The 23,672-nt window shown below is 43.9% G+C and overlaps 1 protein-coding gene across 1 annotated transcript; it reads left to right on the top strand.

The window, feature by feature from the left end:
- Positions 1–5,335: 5,335 nt before the first annotated feature.
- Positions 5,336–9,101, top strand: LOC148136943 (putative G protein-coupled receptor 139). Its single transcript, XM_087982866.1, has 2 exons — positions 5,336–5,402; positions 8,224–9,101. Exons 1-2 carry the CDS (start codon positions 5,336–5,338, stop codon positions 9,099–9,101), a joined length of 945 nt encoding a protein of 314 aa, XP_087838992.1.
- Positions 9,102–23,672: the final 14,571 nt, after the last annotated feature.

The raw sequence follows: 23,672 nt of genomic DNA, 5'->3' as shown, positions 1-23,672 counted from the left end.
ATGCTGGGGAAAAAAAGCTCCAGCCTCTCCATCTACCTCAACACTCATTCCCTGTGCGTCAGATATGTCGGGCAGATTGTCTGTGAGTCATGCACAATGTATTTCTGTTTCTGCTGTTGGCCTACTGAACCTCATGGACACTGAGCTATGAGTTGCTCGATCTGTTTGAAGTCTCCTCCCTTTAGCACAGAGATAGTGACACAAAATTTGATGCAATGCCTATAAAATGTGGGGCAGGCAGATTGGGGACAATGCAGTCAATGATGTTTCTTTTCCCATTTGTTGGTTTCCTCACCGCCTGCTGCAGCCCCAGTCCCGCAGCTGTGTCCTTTTGGACTGTTCCCAGCTCAGTCAGCAGGTGGAGATGCAGAGCCTCTCTTGGTGATGCACAGTGAAGCCTCCCACACAGAGTCCATTCTCTGTACTTTCCATCTTCAACGTTGTGTTCAAATAGAGAAATTCAAAAATGTTTCCGTGCCTATGTTTAACCTAATTCCATGAGGCTTCATATGGTCTGGTATCAATGTAGAGCATTTCCAGGGCACACCCCTCTTGATCATATCCCACGGAGCTGTTACCTCTGCTGCCTCTGTCCTGCCAGTGAGAGACGACCTGCCCTGAGATGATCATAGTGTTCTGGGTCATTGTCTGTAAAATGGGATTGTGTGAACGTGACTATGTTCGATTATTGCTGGATTATGTGAGACGTATACAATAAAGATTTAACATCTCTGTATTTCTTTGAATCTTAAAAAAAATCAAGTCAAACCTTATTTCTCTTTTGCAGTTGAAGATGATTTAATTATTATTCACTTCAACAGTCAGAGCGCACACCTAATTATAGCTCAATTTAATAACTGTAGTAACCCGCTGATTATTGCTCAGTTCAATAACCTCGTGGAAAACAGCTGATTCATATTCAGCGGGGTAAACACACTACCTTTACACTGCCATATCTATAATAAGTAACAGCCTGAACCCAATGTACTCTTGCTGGACCACACTGACACCCCCAGTACAGTGGGACTGGCTCCTAAATCTGTCCTGTCGGCTTCCAAACTGGATCTGGACCGTTATTCAAACATTTCCTCACAACAGACAAATTAGAAATGTCCCTGAACAAGAGGGAAGTACATGAAGCAGATTGGCCAATGGACTAGCACAAGGCTCAATGCAATTTTCACCGTTCATACAAAAGACCTGCCAATGACCATGTCTCACAAGGTCGGCTGTTCTGACAACAGTGAGTGCGCCACATAAGCTCCGAAATTCTGTGACCTCAACCAGATCCTTTGTAACGTGTTCCAAAGTTAATGGAATACTGCAGCACATGGCGTCTTACATTGAATCGCTCATCAACCATGTCCAGTGCAAAGCAGCTTCACAACACCAGTGTCCAAACAGGACTGTGCATCTTCATTGATGGTTGACATGATCCCAGCCAACATTCTTGTGTGCCACTTGAGTCAGAAATTTTATGCAGATGTTTTCAATATTGTACTGACCATTAACAGCAAGGTCTCATCCTTAAAGATGATAAATGCTTTGATCAAAACCTCTTGATTATCCAAGAAACAAATCCACCCATTTATTTCGTTCAACTTTTCGACTGAAATCTAATGAAAGCATAGTGCACAAATGATGAATGTGTTTATTGCGCCCAGGATCAAATGATTATTTCACTAAAGCACTTTAAAAATATCCGACTAGTTTTCCCTTGAATACAAACATCCCACACCTAATCATTTTCATGGGAATAATTGTTTCCAAATGTTTTTCAGTCCAAATATGAGTACATATTAAATTGCTTCTATCTATCTCATGTGAATAATCTGGTGTATGAATGACAGTACCCGTGTGATGCTATGTATTTGGCTGTGCCTCTGAAAGACTGACTGGTTATTCCAAACAGCATCTCGCTTCAGCTGTTCACAACAACCAAGGGATGGCTTGCACCTAACCACCTGACACTCACATTTATGTGGTGTGAATGCTAATTGCCACTTTTCATTCCAAGCCTGCACATTGTCCAGGTCTCACTGCACTTGGATATGGAGTGCTTCAGTCTCTGAGTATTCGCAAACGCTGCTGAACACTGTGTAATCATTAGCTAACATTCCCATGTCTGACTCTATGATGGAGAGACTCATTGATGAAGCTACTAAAGATGGTCAGTACTGAAGATCCTGCAGAGATATCCCGCAGTGGTGATGAATGACCTTCAACAACCACAGCATTCTCCCTTTCTGCCAGGGACAACTCCAACCAGTGGAGAGTTTCCAATGATTTCCATTCACTCCAGTCTTGTTCAGGCTCCCTGACGTCACACTCGGCCTAATGTTAAGCCCAGTCAGACTCACCCTACCTCAGGAATTCACGTCGTTCTGTCCATGTTTGAACCAAGGCTGTAATGAGGTCAGGAGCTGATTGGCCCTGGGTGATCCCAAACTGGGCGTCACAGAGCAGGTTGTTGTGAAGCAGGTATTGTTTCACAGCACAGTTGATGAAACATCCCTCGAAGTTTAATGATCGAGATCATATTAATGGAGCAGTAATTCGCCGGGTTGGCTTTGTCCTGCTTTTTATGCACAGCACATACCAGGAGAAATGTCCAACTCCCTCAGGGAGGTGCCGGTGTTGTAGCTCAGCAAGAACTGCTTGACTAGGGGCTGCAGCACGTTCTGGAGCACATGCCATTTGTCCCATTGCTGGAACGTTGGCAGGGCCCCAGCTATTCCCCGCTAGATGAGGCCCAGATGGATCAACCCATCAGCATCTCTGTTTGAAGGTTTCTGTGAATGGGTTTAGCCTTATGATTGCGCTGGTATATTGGGCTCCCCATTGTTGATTATTTGAGATATTTTTGGAGCTTCCTTCTGCAATGAGTTGTTTAATTGTTCACCATCATTCACGACTGAATACGGCAGCACTGCAGGGCTTGGATCAAATTTATTGATGGTTGAATTACTTAGTTCTGTCTCTCACACTCTGCTCATGCATGTGGCGAATGTGTTGGTGAAGACCATGGCTTGGGTATTATTATGGAGTAGGCAGAGAATGGTGACAAAATTCTGTGGGCGCTCAAATTTGAGGAAGATATTTTCCGTGTTTTCCGAGTCCTTAAGGGGGAAGGGGAGCAGCCCGAAGTCATGGTCCACATTGGCACCAACGACATAGGTAGGAAGAGGGCTGAGGATGTTAGGCAGGCTTTCAGGGAGCTAGGTTGGAAGCTCAGAGTTAGAACAAACAGAGTTGTTGTCTCTAGTTTGTTACCGGTGCCATGTGATAGAGAGTCGAGGAATAGGGAGAGAGAACAGTTAAATGCGTGGCCTCAGGGATGGTGCAGGAGGGAGGGATTCTGGTATCTGGATAACTGAGGTTCTTTCTGGGGAAGATGGGACCTCTATAAACATGATGGTCTACACCTGAACCTGAGGGGCACCAGTATCCTTGGGGGGAGGTTTGCTGTGCTCTTGGGGGGGGTTTAAACTAACTCTGCAGGGGCATGGGAACCTAGACTGTAGCTTTAGGGTGCAGGACCTGGAGTGTAGGGAGGTTAGGAACATGGCATCAATCTCAAAGGAGGGTACCTGTAAACAGGAAAGTGGCTTAAAGTGTGTATACTTCAATGCAAGAAGTATACGAAATAAGGTAGGTGAACTTGCAACCTGGGATTTCGATGTTGTGGCTATTACGGAGACATGGGGAGAACAGGGACAGGATTGGCTGTTGCAGGTTCCAGGGTTTAAATGTTTTAGTAGGGTCAGAGGTGGGGGTAAAAGAGGGGGAGGTGTGGCATTGCTTGTCAAAGATAGTATTACAGCGGTGGAAAGTACGATGGATGAAGACTAGCCATCTGAGGTAGTTTGGGCTGAGGTTAGGAATAGGAAAGGTGAGCTCACCCTGTTAGGAGTTTTCTACAGGCCTCCTAATAGTCCTAGAGATTTCATCAGGAGAAGAGTGAAAGTAATAGGGTGGTTGTTATGGGGGACTTTAACTTTCCAGATATTGACTGGGAAAACTATAACTCGAGTTCGTTAGATGGGTCGGTGTTTGTCCAATGTGTGCAGGAGGGTTTCCTGAAACAATATGTAGACAGGCCAACAAGAGGTGAGGCCATACTGGATTTGGTTCTGGGTAACGAACCAGGCCAGGTGTTAGAATTGGAGGTAGGTGAGCACTTTGGGGACAGTGACCACAATTCGGTGACTTTTACTCTCGTGATGGAGAGGGATAAGTGTGCACTGCAGGGCAAGAGTTATAGCTGGGGCCAGGGAAATTATGATGCAGTGAGGCATGACCTAGGATGCGTGGCTTGGAAAAGTCGGCTTCAAGGCATGGGCACAATTGATATGTGGAGCTTGTTCAAGGAGCAACTATTGAGTGTCCTTGATAAGTATGTACCTGTCAGGCAGGGAGGAAAGGGTCGTGTGAGGGAGCTGTGGTTTAATAAGGAATTGGAATCCCTTGTTAAATGGAAGAGGGCGGCCTATGTAAAGATGAGGCGTGAAGGTTCAATTGGGGCGATTGAGAGTTATAAGGTAGCTTCCTGTTTGTCCTATATAGTGTTTTGTGCAGTCCTTGCATGGGATTTTGTACACTATATTAGTTTTGCTCATGCTGGGTATCGGGTCCTTCGTTCTGGTGAGTTGTTGTCTGAGAGTGGCTGTTGGTTTGTGTGCTGTTATGAGTCCCAGTGGTCGCAGTAGTCTGGCTGTCAGTTCGGAAATGCTCTTGATGTATGGTAGTGTGGCTAGTCCTTTGGGTTGCGGCATGTCCTCGTCCCGTTGTCTTTCCCTTAGGCATCTGTTGATGAAATTGCGAGGATATCCGTTTTTGGCGAATACCTTGTATAGGCGTTCCTCTTCCTCTTTTTGCAGTTCTGGTGTACTGCAGTGTGTTGTGGCCCTTTTGAATAGTGTCTTGATGCAACTTCGTTTGTGTGTATTGGGGTCGTTGCTTTCGTAGTTCAGGACTTGGTCTGTGTGTGTGGCTTTCCTGTGTACCTTAGTGGTGAATTCTCCATTTGGTGTTCTCTGTACCCTCACGTCTAGGAATGGGAGTTGGTTGTCCTTTTCTTCCTCTCTCGTGAATCGGATTCCTGTGAGTGTGGAGTTGATGATCCGGTGTGTTTTCTCTATTTCCATGTTTTTAATGATTACAAAGGTAATGGTTGCCAGAATTTGTTTACACATACTGTAAAAAAAAAGCTGTGAAGATACTGCAATCCTAATGTCCCTGTGGAGATTTACAGAGAGTATAGATAACAGGCTTCATGAACTCCAAATTTAATTCAGTCAGGTTCCTCATCGAGGCAGAGCAGTGCAGTCTGAAAATGCATGGAATTACTCGCAATATCAACAAGATATATTACATGATCCTGGCCCTCATTGGTGTTCCAGGTAAGTGGTTTTACACAGAAACTGTGTAAATATGCTACCCCTAGTTTTACTGTGGGGATTGATACTGCGTACAGACCTTTATTCGGGTACCGGATCACTTTTATCACCTTTTTTCAAAACGTTGAGTGGTCTGATTTAACTCTGGAGCTTTGATTTATTGCCTCAGATACAAGTGGGGTTCTGATTGCAGTTTGTGTGGTAGGGTTTAGTACAATGGTGTGTATTCTAGGCGTAGATTCAGCATCTATCTGAATCATTATATTTACGATGTGGAGGTGTCGAGTGTTGGACTGGGGTGAACAAAGTTAAAAATCACACAACACAAGGTTATAGTCCAACAGGTTTATTTGAAAACACTAGCTTTCGGAGTGCTGCTCTCTCATCAGGTAGCCAAAGGAACAGCGCTCCAAAAGCTAGTGCTTCCAAATAAATCTTTGGACTATATCCTGGTGTCATGTGGTTTTTAACTTTGCATTTACAGCATGGAATGCTCCTATTTCAATCTGTGAAAGAAAAAATGATATTATCTAATCAGAAACAGAAATTACTAGAGAACCTCTGACAGCAGAGGTAACATTACGCGTCTGGTGACCATTTTACAAAACTGAATGTGTTCAAACAGCCCTGGTTTTGTTTTCAGTCGCTTCATCGCCCCACCTCATCCTGCACTCCTGCCCCCATCCTCACTTCCACCCAAATAGGACACACAGCTCACACAGAGGGCCAGCTGCACCTTGTCCCCTTGGCCGACTGAGGTCACTGCGTGTGGCAGAATGCCTTGCATCTTCACAATTTTCGTTAAAGGCTTCACCTAATCGGACCTTAAACTACACTCTCCTTTCACCCTCTCTCTCCAAGAGACTAGTCGTGACTCCCTCCCCATCTGACCTCTCTGTTCTTGGCCTCCAATGCTGTTGAACTGGCCATCTCAACAACATCGGCTCTGTATTGTCACATTTTACTGTGCTGCTCCAACAGAGAGTGGAGCTGATGGGATTTCCTGCTGGAGTTGGAGATTCCACTTTGACACGTAATTAATGGGCTGCCCCATAATCTCTAGGATCCCTGTGGCTTTGCTCATCAAATTGACAGTGACCTGAGCAGTGTCCTCACAAGACACACTCTTTTCCTGATTAAAACATCCACATTACCGTTGGCCCATTGTCTAGCTCTTTCACCTCATTCACCTTACAATAGAATCATTCACAGGTCTACCGAATTGTGAACCTCTCCTTTATAAATATCCCCTCTGACTCGATAAATGTTGAAAACCAGCTCATCCCTGGTGTGAACCAGTTCAGATATAAATTTCATCAACCTGGCAACTTCACTCGGATTTTCTCCCGACTGGCGTCACCTGACAAGCTGTGTGTTTCCATTTATCTGCATATACAAGTTTTTTTTAGAAAAATCAGATTCCTAGCTCTCTGAGTATTTTCTTTCATTGTCAAGGATTTCCAGCTAAATAACCAGAGGTGTCATTTGTGGATGAGGCATCAGGGAATCTCTGATATAATTTCCATGTATTTAGATCAAAAGAAATCAGTCACTCAAGCCCGCTCCACCTTTCAACAGGAGCATGGCTGATGCAACATCCCTCACATCCACTTCCCTGCCCTTTCCCTGTTCTTCTCGATTCCCTGACTGACCAAGGACCTTTAGATCTCTGTTTTAAGTATATGCGTGGACTTTGCCTGTACAGCTCACTGTGGCAAGGAGTTCGAATGACTCAGAACCCTCTGAGAGGAGAGATTCCTCCTCATCTCAGTCTCAAACTTGTGCCCCTTTATTTTAATACTTTGTCTTCTGGTCCTAGACTCTTCCATGAGAGGGAGACACATCCTCTCAGTATTTATCCTGAAGCATCCTATATCTTTCAATGAGACCCCTTCTCATTCTTGGAGAAAGTGAGGACTGCAGGTGCTGGAGATCAGAGCTGAAAATGTATTGCTGGAAAATGCAGCATCCAAGGAGCAGGAGAATCGATGTTTCGGGCATGAGCCCTTCCTGAAGAAGGGCTCATGCCCGAAACGTCGATTCTCCTGCTCCTTGGATGCTGCCTGACCTGCTGCGCTTTTCCAGCAACACATTTTCAGCCCCTCTCATTCTTCTAAACTCCAGTGAGAAGGTTCCTAACTTGTTTAACCTTCATCCATAAGATAATCCTTTCATGCCAGAGATCATCCCAGTATTCAGACTTTTTCCATTAGAGTGTTCCTCTGCATGTGGCTGCACAGCTCATGGTCCAGAAGTGTGATTGGAATGGGGTAACATGGTGGAATGAGGATTGGAATATTGGGCAGAAAGTGTCCAAATGTAAGTATGTCTGACCAGACTTAATTTGGCCAAATCCCAGCATGATCACAGATGCAACCAGATGGGATCCGGTCTGCAACATTGGGGAGCTTAGTTCCTCACACCTCTAAAGTGGGTGAGTTGTGGAAGTCAAAGAAAATCATTCCCCTTTGTCCAGACTGATAAGATGGGTTCTTACATTTTCACTGATGCTGGGTTTGCCTTCCTTCAGCTTCCTGTTTTCCCACAACGGGCTGATAAATGTTAGAACTGCAAAGCTCATTAAATTAGAGGTTAGTAATATCACTTAAACTTATTAAGATATCAAACAGCATCCAGGAAGTGAAGTAAGGCTCATCCCATTAACATTTTGTTTGTTAAAGCTGAGAATGGGCATGTCTAAGATGAACTAAAATTATAAACATCATACTTAAACATCTGTTCTAATTGCAGGTGGGACGGCAGTGGACCAAAATGTACTGAAACAGTATGTTTGATTCAAACATTTTCTCTTCTGTCCCCTCAGTAAATTTAGTGGCACTCGTGATCCTGTCTCAGGGAAGGTGTGGTCTATCCTCCTGCACCACTTGCTATCTGGTGGCGATGGCAGCATCAGATTTAATGGTTCTTATCACTGAGGTTATACTGAGGCACATCAATGCTTATTATTTCCCATTATCTTTCTTGGATTTGACTCCTGTATGCAGTATAATCTACGTCTTATCAACAGCAGCCACCTCCTGTTCTGTTTGGTTCACGGTAACTTTCAGCTTCGATCGATTTGTTATGATTTGTTGCCAGAAACTGAAAACTAAATATTGCACAAAGGGAAATGCAATTGTAGTTCTATCAATAACCTGCACCCTGATGTGTTTAATACATGTTCCTTTCTATTTTAGATATGAACCGTATGTAATACTTTACAACCTGCCATGGCTCTGTACTTCAAAGCCAAGTTATTATAGTGAGCCCAGCTGGATGGGATTTAAATGGTTCAATACAGTTTTTTACCCATTGCTGCCATTCGTTCTAATTCTGCTGCTCAACGCTCTGACAGTCAGACACATTCTAATGGCCAATCGAGTACGTAAGGGACTGAGGGGTCAGAGCAGGGGAGAGAATCGCAGTGACCCAGAGATGGAGAGCAGAAGGAGATCAATAATTTTACTCTTTACCATTTCTGGCAGCTTTGTAATTTTGTGGTCCATATATGTGATAAATTTCATTTACAATATTATTCCTGGAACTGATCCCAGCGATGGCAATGATCCTTTCCACATATTTGAACAAGTTGGAGTTATGTTGGTGAATTTAAGCTGTTGCACAAATGCATTTATTTATGGGGCAACACAGTCCAAATTTAGGCAGCAGGTCAAGAAAGCAGTGAAATGTTCTTTTACATAAATCAACATCATAATTAACAAATAGAACAGAAGAGAGTGTCCTAATGCAGATCCCAGTGTTTCCAAATGATGGGCGATGTATTGAAATATTAACTCAACATTAGCAAATATCTCCAGTGGCCAGTTTGAGGGATGGAAAAGTGAGGTGCTGCTGAGGAACGCTGTGTTGGACTAGTGCAGGTAGCATTGTAGAAGGTAAAATAATTGTGATTCTGAAATAACTGCATAGAAGCCGGTCTCCTTTTATCTACATGTGCACAGTGCATTTGCTGTGGGCAGCCAGCTCTGAGTCAGTCCATTAGTGAGGAGGCTCTGAATCTTCTGTTTCTATCTGTCAGCCAGGAATCCATGATTGGCCCAGGTTAACAGCCCCATACAAGGATTTCGTAGTCAATGAGATCCACCTGGTACCAATCCGTATAGATCCATTCACGGAAAGCATTTTCCTTTGACAAAGGTAATTGACTTATAAAATATTAGCCAATGATTGCAATGAGATAATAACACGCCCAGAAATTATTTAAGAGGTGGAGATAGTACTGAATAGATCTGCAGGATGAGCAAAAGATGGAAAGCAGTTAGAGGACTGAAGCTACAGATGGAACAACGAGCAGCAGGTAAAGGCAAGTGGTGTCTTGGGGCAAGGGAAGGAAAGTAATAAGGATCTACATAGGTCAAAGAGTAAAGGGGAAAGGGCAAGAGCTGAGATTTGAAGTTGGGTTGTGTATAAGGGTTTCATTACACCACACTTTACCCTTCCCCCACCCCACCCCTTCCCCACAAGCAGGTGGAACATCCACCATTTTTTTCTTCTCTGATCATTATTAGCTTCTACATATCAAGCAAGTTAAGAAACGTGTTCTGATAAAAATAAAATATTTCAGATGATGGAATCCCATGTGATATGCTTTGTTATTATTCTTAAGAAGACTCTTTCAGAGGTCCATCAAACATTCCTCTCTTTCTAATTGCTGTTGTTTCTGTCCAATCACAGAGTCCCTACGGTGCAGGAAGAGACTGTTTGGAACATTGAGTCTACCCAAACCCTGCGAAGAGCAACCCACCGTCACGCAGCCCTCCTACCCCATCCCTGTGTACCCACATTTCCCATGGTGAATCCACCTGGCCCTGCACACGAGGGGCAATGGAGCATAACCACTCCATGTCTGCACACCTGCACCGCTCCTCCCCCCGCCCACACACATTGACACACCCCAAGGACTTGCCCCGGAATACAGGAGCAGGAGCAGGCCATTCAACCCCTTCGGCTTGTTCTGACATTCAATAGGATCATGACTGAGCAGTGGCCTTATTCTTTATACCTGTCTTTGGCCCGTATACTTTACACTGTGATTTAACAGAAACCTATCAATCTCAGATTTAGAATTACCAGCTGATCGAGCAGTCACTGCCATTTGTGGAAGAGACTTTCAAACGTCTCCTATCCTTTGTGAATAGAAGTGCATCTTAACATCTCTCCTGCACAGTCTAGCCCTAATTTTATACTATGTCCCTTGTTCTCGAATTTCCAACCAGTGGAAATGATTTATTTTCACCTACACTATCTTTTCCTTTTAGTCCACTCCTCACATTACCTGCTACTCTGCTGCTTGCTTTGTTTTCCACATGAAGCAGAGCTCAGAAAAGGTTGGCTTCCAAGGTCTCAGGCAATGGGGCAACAGAGCAACAAAAACACAATAAAGAGAGAACTGGAAAAAGCCCCCAGAATAGGTGTGTAATTGTGGGAAAGGCAACAAGACAGGACAAAAGGAAATGTGCACAAAGAGCAAACAAACTAGGGTCACAGCATGAACATCAATGAACTCAATGCTGACTCCAGAGGACTGCAGGGTGCCTCAGCAAAGGACAGACCGTCATTTCTCCTGAGGTTGACCTGACCTGAACTGAACTCACAACCTTCGGATCTGGAGTCTGACCCCTGACCAATCCTCAACGGATCCATGATTTCAGCCTCACTGACCTCTGTCTGACCCCTGAGGTAGCCCTGACTAATCTCGGACTGACGTGTGAATGACCCTCACTGTCTCTGACTCCTCACTGACCTCTGTTTGACCCTTCACTCATCCTTGACTGACTCACACTGAGATCTGACAGACAATAATCCCCTCCAATCCCCTCACCATCCTGATATGGAAATATATTGCTGTTCCTTCACTGTCACTGGGACAAAATCCTGGAATTCCCTACCTGATGACATTGGGGGGTTTACCTGAAGCACTCTAACACATGCACGCACATGAACAAATAGTCACACACATGCACCAACACTCGATGCGTCTCTGTATCCATATATGTTGCTGTCTGTGTGTGTGTGTGTGCGTGTGTGAAGGAGAGAAAGACTGCCTATCCCAGTTTATCTTAGTGTGTGTCTCTGTGTTTGTGTGTCTGTCCCTGTGCAATGGGCTCTCTGTTGTATTGGTGGCTGCGTGGTGATGTCACACAATGTGTTCAGAATGACAAGGTGGAAGCGGGAGGAGGCAAACTATAACTGGGGAGGGGTGTTGGGGGTGCACTGAGGCAAGGCACAGCGGTTCCCTCTGGCGGCCAGGAGGAGGAATCAGAAGCCACTGTCTGGAGGAATGAAACTGGGATTTTTCAGAGAAATCTCCCACTGGATCCTGTATTCTCCTTTCATCATCCTGTAATAAGGCTGCAGCCACCTCCTGAAATACCAACATGAATTACTTCAGTGCTATAAGACAGGACATGACTAAAGTTTTAGCAACCTCTGAAGGATGAAAACATTATTGTCCACAGTGCCCAGGGATGTGCAGACTGGGTGGGTTGGCCATGGGAAATGCACAGGACTTCTTATGTTCAAACAGCTAGCTACTGCTTAAACTGGAAACTGAAATAATAGCTGAGTGTTTCCAAAAGCTTCTGTGGAGAGGGGGTAAGCGAGGTTTAAAATATCAGGCCCACAAAAGCTTAAAATATAGTTCCAAAACTAGAGCTTCGAAACAGCCACCGCCTAGTTATAGGAAAGATATTATTAAGCTGGAGAGGGTCCAGAAGTGATTTAACAGGATGTTGCCGAGAAAGGAATATTTGAGATCTAAAAAATTCTGGAAAGTCTCGGATCTTTTTCCACTGGAGGTTGAGAGGTGAGTTGGTGGAAGTTTATAAAATAATAAGAGGTATAGATAGAGTCAACGGCAGTTGTCCTTTCCCTAGGGGGTATTTCAAGAGAATGGAGCACACTTTTAAGATGAGGGGGGAGAGTTTTAAAAAAGACACGAAGAGCAAATATTTTGCACAAATAGTAATTTGCATATGGCATGAACTTGCAGACCTCAGAATCAATGTGGCAGTTTGTTTAGGGATCAGTAACCTGATTTCTCTTTATTGTGGACGGTTTGTGTGATTGCACAAGTTTATTAAGAAAATGTACTGAAAGTTTTAACAGAAATATGCTGAAGTTTTATCCACACTCAGAAAGATAAAACAATCTATATGTATCTATCTGTATTCTCATTCGCTATTTTTTGGACTGATTTGAACTGTGAACAGGGACTTCAGTTTAGAAATAATAGAATGAAGAGCAGATAGGAACAAACTATACCTGAAAAATACCAGCGCTTTTTCATGGCACAGGGAGGCCAGCAGAGGGTGGCATTGTATCACTTTAAGCACAAGAGGGACAGACACAGAGTCAGAGAAATTGATTCATCACTTTTTAATTCTTTCATTCAACCATTCCTCCAGAAAAATAAGCGTGCCATTTTTGACTGACATAGACACACACACACTCACAAACACAGAGACACACATCAACATGATCAAGAGTGTTGGTTCACTTTAAACACAAGAGGGGTAGAAAGAGAGTCAGATAAAGGGGTTTTAAGCACATTTCAATCGATACAACCCCCAAACAGACAGCCCATTGCACAGAGGCACAGACAGACAGAGACACACACAAACATAGAGACACACTGTTACACACTTATGTCATCACTCACACACACACACACAGATAGTCAGACAGATACAGAGAAACACACTTAGACACGGGGCAAACACAGATCCATATAAATTCAGAGACTCAGACAGACATACACACAGACACACAGGCACATAGACATGCACACACAGGGGCAAAGACAGATACACACAGAGGCACAGACAGACACACACAGACACAAACAGGCACATTCATAGACACACACAGAGACAAAGACACACAAAGACAGATGCACACAGAGAGACAGACACACTCAGAGATACATACGCAGAAATACACATGAATAGACATACACATGAAGAGACACACATGTGACGCACAGAAACAAACTCATCTTGTTTCTTTCATACTCAATCTAACTATGTCTCACTCTCATACAATCTTTTCATACCTGCTAATGCACAATCTTGCTCTCTCTTGCTAATTCTCTCTCTCATACTCACTTTTGCTGTCTCTCTCTCACACTCTCTATCTCTGTCTCATACACAATCTTACTGTCTCTCTCATGCGAACTCTCACTATCCCTTTTCGCATAATCCCACGATCTTTCTTTCACAATCCTATTATCTCTCGCACAATACTATTATCTCTCACACAATACTATTATCTCTCGCACAATACTATTTTCGCTCATGCAATCCCAGTACATCTCTCGCACAATCTCATGAAATCTCTCACGTAATCCCACTAAATTGTTCTCTCTGATGTACATTCTAGATTTCCTTCTTGTGTCTAATGTGACCAGGGGATATGGTGGAATGAGCGAATTGAGCTCAATGATCAGCGTTGATCATATTGAATGACAGAGCATGTTCCAGGTGCCGAATGGCCTGCTACTGCTCCTATTTTTTACGTTTCTGTTGATGTCTCCATAGTCACTGACAAGACCCACGTTGGGTGGGAGAGAAAGCTATGGGGACGACCAAAGAGGCTTTGACCTGATGTGACCAGCTTCACTGAGTGGTCAAGTGATTGCCACATGGACTATAATTGGTGAAATGTCCGTGTGCATCACAGATTTCCAAACTCACTCAGTGATGGATTAAAATCCCCTTTCCCTGCCCAGTCCACACCTCCAGACCCAGGGACGTTTTGTCCCAGAGGCAGGGCAGGTTTCTGACTGGATATTATTACATTGCAACTTGAAGGTATTGAATGTAACAGAGTTTGCTGCATCCCATCATATCATCTACTTTGCTGTCTGTATTGTGCGAAGTATATTTCAAACACTGCTGGACTGAAATGAATGTGGTGACGTGATTCAGAGAACAGAAGAACTAGGAGCAGGAGCGAGTCATCTGGCCACTCGAGCCAGCTCCACCATTCAATAAGGTCATGACTGATCTTTTCAGGGCCTCAGCTCCTCTTATCCGCCCTCTCACCGTATCCCTTAATTCCTTTACTCTTCACAAATCTGTCTTTGCCTTAAAAACATTCAATGAGGACGCCACAACTACTTCCCCGGGCAGGGAATTCCAGAGATTCCCAACTCTCTGGGTGAAGAAGTTCCTCCTCAACTCAGTCCAAAAACTGCTCCCCCTCATTTTGAGGCCACTCCCCCTTGTTCTAGTTTCACCCGCCATGGAAAATACCTCCCTGCTTCTATCCGACCTATTCCCATCATCATTTTATATGTTTCTTTGAGATCCACCCTCATTCTTCTAAATTCTATTGAGTATAGTCCTGTCTATTAGTCTTTCCTCATAAACCAACTCTCTCAACTCCAAAATCATTTGTGAACCTCCTCTGCACCCCCTCCAGTGCCAGTACATCCTTTCTCAAGTAAGGAGACCAAAACTGCACATAGTACTTCAGGTGTGGCCTCCCCACCACCCTGTACAGCTGCAGCATAACCTCCCGGTTTTTAAACTCCATCCCTCTAGCAATGAAGGACAATATTCCATTCGCCTTCCTCATTACCTGCTGCACCTGCAATCCAACGTTTTGTGATTCATGCACAAGTATACCCAGGACCCTATGCACAGCAGCATGCTGCAATTATTCACCATTTAAATAATCATCCATTTTCCTAATCGTCCTACCAAAATGGATCGCCTCACACTTCCCCACATTGTACTCCATCTGCCAGACACTTGCTTACTCACTGAACTTATCTATATCCCTCTGCAGACATTCAGTGTCCTCTGTACACTTTGTCCCACTCATCTTAGAGTCACCTGTGAACTTTAACACACTACAGTTGGTCCCCAACTCTAAACCATCGATGTAAATTGGAAACAATTCCAGTCCCAGCACTGATCCCTGAGGCACACCACTAGCCACTGTTTGCCAAACAGAAAAACACCCACTTATCCCCACTCCTTGCTTCCTCAGAGTTAATCAATCTCCTATCCATGCTAATACATGAATCAGATCAGTGTGCTCCTTTATCTTATGGAGCAGTCTTTTGTGTGGCACCTTGTCAAATGCCTTCTGGAAATCCAGAAACACCACATCTATCAGTTCCCCTTTACACCATGAGACCACAGGACATAGGAGCAGCAATTAGATGCATCAGTCTGCTCTGCATTTCAGGTTGAAAGGTTTTACATCCCTATTCTCTCGCTTTCTCACTGTAACGTTTTATCCCTTTGGCAATCAAGAACTTATCTATCTCAGTTTTAAATAGCCTCAATAACCTGGCCTCCACAGCCTTGAATTCCAGAGATTCCCCACTATCTGGCTGAAGAGGTTTCTCTGTATCTCCGTTCTAAAAGGTCTTTCCTTTACCTAAGTCTATGCCCTCGGGTCCTCATCTCTCCTGCCAATGGAAACATCTTTCCAATGCCCACTCTGTCCAGGCTGTTCAGTATTCTGAAAGTTTCCAACAGATCCCCCCTCATCATTCTAAACTCCATCAATTTTAATCCCAGAGTCCTCAAGTGTTCCTCATTTGTTAAGCCTGTCATTCCTGGGATCATTCTGATGAACCTCCTCTGGACCCGCTCCAGAGCCAGTGCATCCTTCCTGAGGTACAGGGCCCAAAATTGCTCACAATACACGAAATATGATCTGACCAGAGCTTTACAGAGCCACAGAAGTACATCCCCGTTATTATATTTTAGTCCTCTCGAGGTGAATGACATTGTGTTTGCCTTCCTAACTACAGACTCAACCTGTAAGTTCACAATAACAGAAACCTGGACTAGGACTCCTGAGTCCCTTTGAACTTGCAAATTCTGAATTTTCTCCCCATTGAGAAAATAGTCCATGTCTGAATTCTTCCTACCAAAGTGCATGACCTCGCACTTTCCCACGTTGTACTCCATCTGCCACTTCTTTGCCCACTCTCCTAACCTATCCAAATCCTTCTGCAGCCTCCACGCCTCCTCAATGCTATCTATCTTTGTATTGTCTGCAAGCTTCACCAGAATGCCCTCAGTTCCTCCATCCAGAACATTAATGTTTAAAGTGAAATATTGTGGTCCCAACATTGACCCTTGTGGAACATCACTAGTCACCAGCTTCAATCCTGAGAAGGCCCCTTTTATCCCCACTCTCTGCCTTCTGCCAGACAGCCAAGCGTCTCTCAATGCTAGTACCTTGCCTCTGACACCATGGGCTCTTATCTTACTCAGTAGCCTCCTGTGCGGCACCTTACCAAAGGCCTTCTTGAAGACCAGGAGGATAATATCCATTGACTCTCCTTGGTTTAACATGTTTGTTACCTCCTCAACAAATTCTAACAGATTTGTCAAACGTGATCTTCCCCTAATGAAACCATGTTGACTTTGCCCTATTTTGTCATGCACTTCCAAGTATTCAGAAAGCTCATCCTTCACAATGGACCCTAAAATCTTACCAACTACTAGATCAGGCTAATTGGCCGATAATATCCTCTCTTTTACCCTGCTTGCTTCTTAAACGGGGTGGGGGGGTGTTACATTAGTGAATTTTCCAGTTCTCTGTGACCCTCCCTAACTCAGGTGATAACTGATAGATCACTGCAAAAGCCTCCACTATCTCTTCAGCTATCTCCTTCAAGGTGGAGCCCATCTGGTCCAGGGGATTTATCTACCTTCAGTCTTTTCAGTTTTTCTAGCACCTTCTCCTTGGTGATTTCCACTTAACTCATCTCTGCTCCCCTCACCCGACGCTCTTGTATTTTTGGGATATTACTTATGTTTTCCATCAGAAAGACTGGCACAAAGTATTTATTCAGTTCCTCAGCTATTTCTTTGTTCCTCATTGCTATTTCTCCTGCATCAATTTCCAGCAGCTCAATGTCCACTTTTGCCTCTTCTTCACCATTTTTTTATCTAAAGAAGCTCTTACAGTGTTCCGTTATATTACTGGTTAGCTTACCCTCATTTTTAATCTTCTCCCTCCCTATTTCTTTTTTTTTGTTGCCCTCTGTTGGTCTTTGTAAGCTCCCCAATCCTCTGGTTTCCCACTACCATTCCCCACATTACATGCTTTCTCTTTTGCTCTTATACTATCCCTGACTTCCCTAGTCAGCCATAGTTGCCTCATCCTCCCTGTACCGTGCTCCTTTTCCCCCTGGATTAATCTCTGTTGTTTCTCCTGAATTACTCCCTGAATACCATGTCTTTGCTGTTCCACTGTCTTTTCTGCTCGGCTCCTCTCCTGGTCAATTCTCTCCAGCTCCTCCCTCATGCCTCTGTCGTTGCCTTTATTCAGCTGTAATACCGTTACCTCTGATTCTATCTTCTCCCTCTCACATTGCAGAGTAAATTCAATCAGATTATGGTCACTGCCTCCTCAGGGTTCCTTCACATTAAGCTCCCATATCAAGTCTGCCTCATTATGCAACACTTAGTCCAGTATTGCCTGTTCCCTTTTGGGCTCCAAAGACATTCCAGAAATTCCTTTTCTTGCAATCCCCTAACAACCTGATTTTCCCAGTCCACCTGCTTATTGAAATCCCCCACAATCACTGTAACCTTACTGTAACCTTTATTGCACTCCTTCTCTATCTCCTGGTGCATCTAGTGCCCCAGCTTCTGACGACAGTTTGGAGGCCTGCAGATAATTCCCATTACAGTTTTCATACCTTTGCGGTTCCACAATTCTACCCGCACAGATTCTACACCACTTGACTCTATTTTGTTTGTTGCTATTGGTTTAATTTTAATTTTTGATTAACAAGGCAACCCAGCCCCTCAGCCCACCTGCCTGTCTTTTTGGTAGGATGTTCATCTTGGATATTTAGCTCCCAATCCTGATCCCCTTGAAGCCACGTCTCCGTAATGCCCACCATGTCATCCCTTCCAATTTCAGTCCGCACCACAAACTCATTTACCTTATTCCTTATACTATGTGTTTTCAGATATAACACCTTCAATCCTGTGTAAACCGTTCCTCTTCCCATTGTCATCGATTTATCCAGCATGTTTGCAGTCTGATTCCTAACCCTTTCCAAACACTTTGTCCTATTTTATGTGGCTGGAGACTGTAATAACCTCTCCTGAGTACTCCTTTTTTTTCTTTTTCTTCATATTTTTTCAATGCAGTTCAATCTACCCCGAACAGATGTTAAACTGGAGCTTTCCTTCCCAGTGGCCGTTATACTTCTTGGAGTTTTCCCCTTCCTTTCCCTCCCACTTCCTGGTTTAAATTCTTGTTGACCAGCCAATTGACCCTTTTTGCTGGAACCCTGTTCCCAGCTGGGGTCAGGTGGATACCGTCCCATCGGTACCAATCCCTCCTGTTCCAACACCGATGCCAGTGCCCCATGGAAAGGAACCCCTCTTTCTCCCACCGCTCGTTAGCCATGTGTTTCCTTCCCTTATTCTGGGGTCCCTGTGCCAATTTGCACGTGGCTTGGCCAGTAATCCGAAGATGGTAACCCTATTCTTTAATTTGGTTCCTAACTCCTGATAATCCCTGAACAGCTCCTCTTTCCTGGTCTTGTCGATGTAGTTTGTCCTGACATGGACCACAACAACTGGATGCTGCCCCCACCATCTCCCGTCTCCTTTCAGGCCGGTCAGAGATGCCCCGCCCACGGGCACCAAGCAGGCAACATGGGACTCTCGCTCCTGCTGACAAAGGATACTGTCGATCCCCCTAATTGGAGAATGCCCCACAACTACCACTTGTCTTTTCGCTCCCCCTCCTTGAATGGCCTCCTGTACCACAGTGCGGTGGTCAGCTGGCTTCATCCTCCCTGCAGCCCTGTTCCTCACCCACGCAGGGAGCAAGGACCTCCTACCTGTCCAACAAGCTGAAGGGCTGAGGCTCCTCTCCCTGGATCCCTCTACCTGCCTCACTTGCAGTCGCACCCTGCGCTCCCTGGACACTGACCGATCCTGGTGATGTTTAATCTACCAGGTTTGACCACCTCCTGAAACCGAGCGTCCAGGTAATTCTCTCCCCCATCCCGGATGTGCCTCTGGGTTTGAAGGTCACATTCCAGCTCAGCAATTCTGAGCCGGAGTTCTTCCAGTAACCAACACTTGCTGCAGATGTGGTCACCCGTTGTCTCCCCGAGCTTTTCATGCCCTCAAAGAATTTGAGTAAATGAGTTAATCATGACCTGCCTTTCACGAACCCATACTGCAGCTGCCCAATGGGACAATTTTTATCCAGATGTCTCGCTATTTCTTTCTTGATGTTAGATTAAAGCATTTTCCTTGGATATTTAGCTCCCAGTCCTGATCCCCCTTGCAGCCATGTCTCTGTGATCCCCACCACGTCATACCTGCCAATTTTGATCTGCACCACAAGCTCATTTATCTTCTTCCTTATACTGCACACATTCAGATATAACACCTTCAGTCCTGTATTAACCATCCCTCTTCTCATTGTCATTCATTTATCCAGTGTCTCCCGCTGTTTTAATGTTCTCAAAGAATTCGAGTAAATGAGTTAAACATGACCTGCCTTTCATGAACCCATACTGCGGCTGCCCAATCAGCCAATTTCTATCCAGATGTCTTGATATTTCTTCCTTGATGATAGATTAAAGCATTTTCCCCACTACAGAAGATAAGTTAGGATGCTTTCTGTGGTGAACCTATAAAAAGTGTTGGGAGTTGACGTATACGTGCTGAGTTTCCTTAACCTCCTGAGGAAGTCGAGTTGTTGTTGTGCTTTCTTGAGCATTGCGGTACCATGGGTGGACCAGGCGATCATCACTCCCAGGAACATGACGCTGTTGACCATCTCCCCCTCAGCCCAACTGATCCAGACAGGGGCGTGCTTTCCACTCTGCTTCCTGAACTCAATGACCAGCCTCTTCGTTTTGCTGAGAACTGATGGAGAGATTGGAGTCTGTACACCAGGCCGGTAAGCACTCAATCTCTTTCCTGTCTTGTATGTTGTCATTGTTTCAGATCCGGCTGACACCGGTGGTGTTGTCAGCAAACTTGTAAATGGCAGTGGATTGGAATTTGGCCACACAGTGAGAGTATAAGGAGGATGGTAAGGGGCCTATGTGCACAGCCTTGTGGGCCACTGGGATTGAGGATTACGGTGGAGGAGGAGGTGTTGTTGCTTATTCTTACTGATTGTGGTCTATGTGTCAGGACGTTGGGGATCCAGTGACAGGGATGGGTGCATGTGGGGGGGCTGTGTGGGAGGGACTGGATTTCTGGGTTGGGTCCGAGACCTCGGTCTCAGAGTTGAGAGATGAACTTGTTTGGAATTATGGTGTTGAAGGCGAACCTGCAGTTGGAGCTTTACGTGGGTATCCTTGTTATCCAGATGTTCCAGGGCTGAGTGTAGGATCATTAGCTGCAAATGTAGAGTGTTGCGACAGTGTAAACATCAGGACTTCAATCAGTTTTCACAGATTAAAAGAAGCAGCAATAACTCTGTCAGGAATAAACTGTGAAGGGATGAGGACAAGCTGTTATACAGGAATTGAAAACAATTCTCCATATCTGGGAAAAGCAGGAGTTGAAGTTACATGAACAAATCTGTTTCACACCTGCTTGATAACTGGTTGCCACGTGCCACAAGGAGTAATGATTCCCGGCAGAGGAATTTAAGGAGTTGCTCACAGGGAAGCTGTGTCTTCAAACAGACGAGTCAATGCCAAATGTAACAGGGAGTAAGGAAGCTCCTGTTCGGGGACAAGCTGCAGACGTACTGGTTGCGGAGGTATTGTGGATGAAAGGATCGAAAGGATCATCAATAATGTCACATCACAGACTTGAAGGGCAGGTAATTGGATAACAATTCAACTCCAGGATCCCTCCAGGGTAGAACTCTGGAAAACTGCACAAGGATCAGTCCTGCACATCCAGAGACAGACACTGTAGTTAGAATCATAGCTAAACTCCACCGTAATAGGGAAGTTGGGTTTTGAGGTTTAATGTGCTGACTTCAGCAGTCTTATTTTGGTTGCTACACACGATAAGATTTATGTAGCTGTTTCAGTATTTGATTGTTTGTGAGATTTCTTAATACATAGCCTAATTGAAGGTGGCTTGTGATAATTTACACACAAAAGTACACAGGACTATAAAGAGAAGAGAACAAAGTGAATTGTTCATTCTCAGAGCCAGCACAGATACAACATCTGAATTGCCTCTGTGTGTGCTGTACCAATTCAGTAATTCTGTAAGAAACACCCACAGTAAGGACAGACAGTGTGAACCCTTGCTGTATTGCTGTGAAGTTTTCATAATCACAGCTTATTCCCACACTATCCCTGAACTGAAAGCTGGTGTTGCATTGTGTAAAGACACTCAGCGCTCTTCAGCAAGGATCAAGCATACATAAAGCCTGGGATCTCAGATCGGAATCTTAATCCTGAGAAATTATATATATATATATATATTTAGTGTTCCAAACATTGTCAAGGAAACATCATCGAATTACTTTGATCAATTTTGTGAAGGAATACATTATTCCATTCTTCATTTCTTCTCTGAATTTCCTCTGGGTAACTGCATAAATAAAGGTGTTTGTGCAGCAACACAGGAGCTGGAGCATGAAGCCAATCTCACTTACAAATGTTGGCAGAGAAACTGGATATCGCAAGTAATCAAATCATTTCAGTATGGAATAAGCAATGAATACCACATGATGAAATTGCCAGATATAAAAAAATGACATTATCAAGGATTGCTTCTGACTCCCCAACTCTGGGTCACTGGCACTGTGCCCAGTTGTCTGAACCCAGAGTTTCCTGCGAGCTCTGTTGGCTTCTGACTGTCAATGTATTTAACAGTAGAATCAAAATTAATGGAATGAAAGGCATTATTATGTAATGCATTAATTCAACAACAGTCCAGACAATTGACACACTTACATTTGGATGTACTGTACAAAATCATGGACTATTAGAAAGCCAATATAGATTATAATAGATGAAATACCAGAAAATGTTTTTCAAATAACTCAGCACAGTCACTGTTCCTAAAGCCACACCCACTGTTTTCTTGGTGCAATGTTCACTTCTCAGCTTTTGGCAACATATGGCCACAAACCGATCAAAGGTGAACGTGACAATAACCGTGAAGCAGACAGAGCAGTCAGTGGCAGCATAAAGCAGAACGGCATGGATGTTGCATAACGCGACTGAAAACAGAAAAAGAAACTTCTCCTGATATGTAATAGGAATTTGTCATAGTAACAGATCGAAGATAATGACCAGTAGACCTGCCATTGCCATAGTAATGAGTGACACATTTGGAAAGGCCACACTTCCCCCGAAACAGGATCATAATTTTATTCACATTGACTAGAAAGAAGAGAATAAATAAGATCATTTGTTGACTAGATAAATGCGGAAATGATTGTTCAATCTATTGCCAGTACAACAATGAAATTAATTCTTCAATTGGAAACCGATGTTTTTGCAACAAACTGCAGGGTAGCAGCAACTTTGCAGTTTAATATTCCATCCAGACAGTTTTTCAAAATGTTTACATGTGAGAAATCAGAAATACTATCTAATCAGAGTGCCTGATAACTATGTGGCCACAAAGCTGTAAGAAAGAAAGAAAGAGAGAAAGAAAGAAAGAAAGAAAGAAAGAAAGAAAGAAAGAAAGAAAGAAAGAAAGAAAGAAAGAAAGAAAGAAAGAAAGAAAGAAAGAAAGAAAGAAAGAAAGAAAGAAAGAATGAATGTGGGTTAGATAAAAGAATAGATAGATGGACAGATATATTAATAGAATCTTGATTTTTTTTTTTACTAATGAATGGTGGTATTACAGTCCTGTAGAACTAAGACATTTTTCTGGAATTCTAGACATCGCTGCAACGTAAGAAGAACTATTTAAAGAAAGGCACAAATTTTAAGATGCTGCATATAATTAAATTCCACTTCTTGAATAAACACCCCTAGGGTGTAACTTACCCGGGACACCAAACACAGCTAAGTCCGGGTAGTAAATCTTCTGTATATGATTAATCTTCAACTTGATCAAAAAGCCAAGAGACATGATTTCCCATTTGAAAGTAATGGATGTTTTGAAGATTGTTGTTAAGGTTTGGTCTGTTCTCTATTTAGAGATTGAGGAAACATCCCTTCTTTATATCAGGGAGAATTTGTCAGATCAGAAAATGAGCTCCCATGTTGATGGAGCCGAATTACAGCCAGAAAATGGAGTGACGAAATCAACAACAGGGGAATTTGTACATGAACAGTGAAGATCCTGACCAGTTAAAGCTGTCCCT

The sequence above is a fragment of the Chiloscyllium plagiosum genome, unplaced genomic scaffold (assembly GCF_037043375.1).
Source record: "Chiloscyllium plagiosum isolate Xiang-an unplaced genomic scaffold, Cpla_swu_hap1 HiC_scaffold_44, whole genome shotgun sequence".
Lineage (NCBI taxonomy): Eukaryota > Metazoa > Chordata > Chondrichthyes > Orectolobiformes > Hemiscylliidae > Chiloscyllium > Chiloscyllium plagiosum.
Note: the sequence above shows the minus strand (reverse complement) of the source record. Positions and strands in the feature narration are given on the sequence as shown.

Coding starts and splice junctions, on each gene's coding strand:
- LOC148136943 (XM_087982866.1), top strand. CDS start 5,336: ATGCATGGAATTACTCGCAATATCAACAAGATATATTACATGATCCTG. Junction 5,403..8,223: donor GGCCCTCATTGGTGTTCCAG/GTAAGTGGTTTT, acceptor CTGTCCCCTCAG/TAAATTTAGTGGCACTCGTG.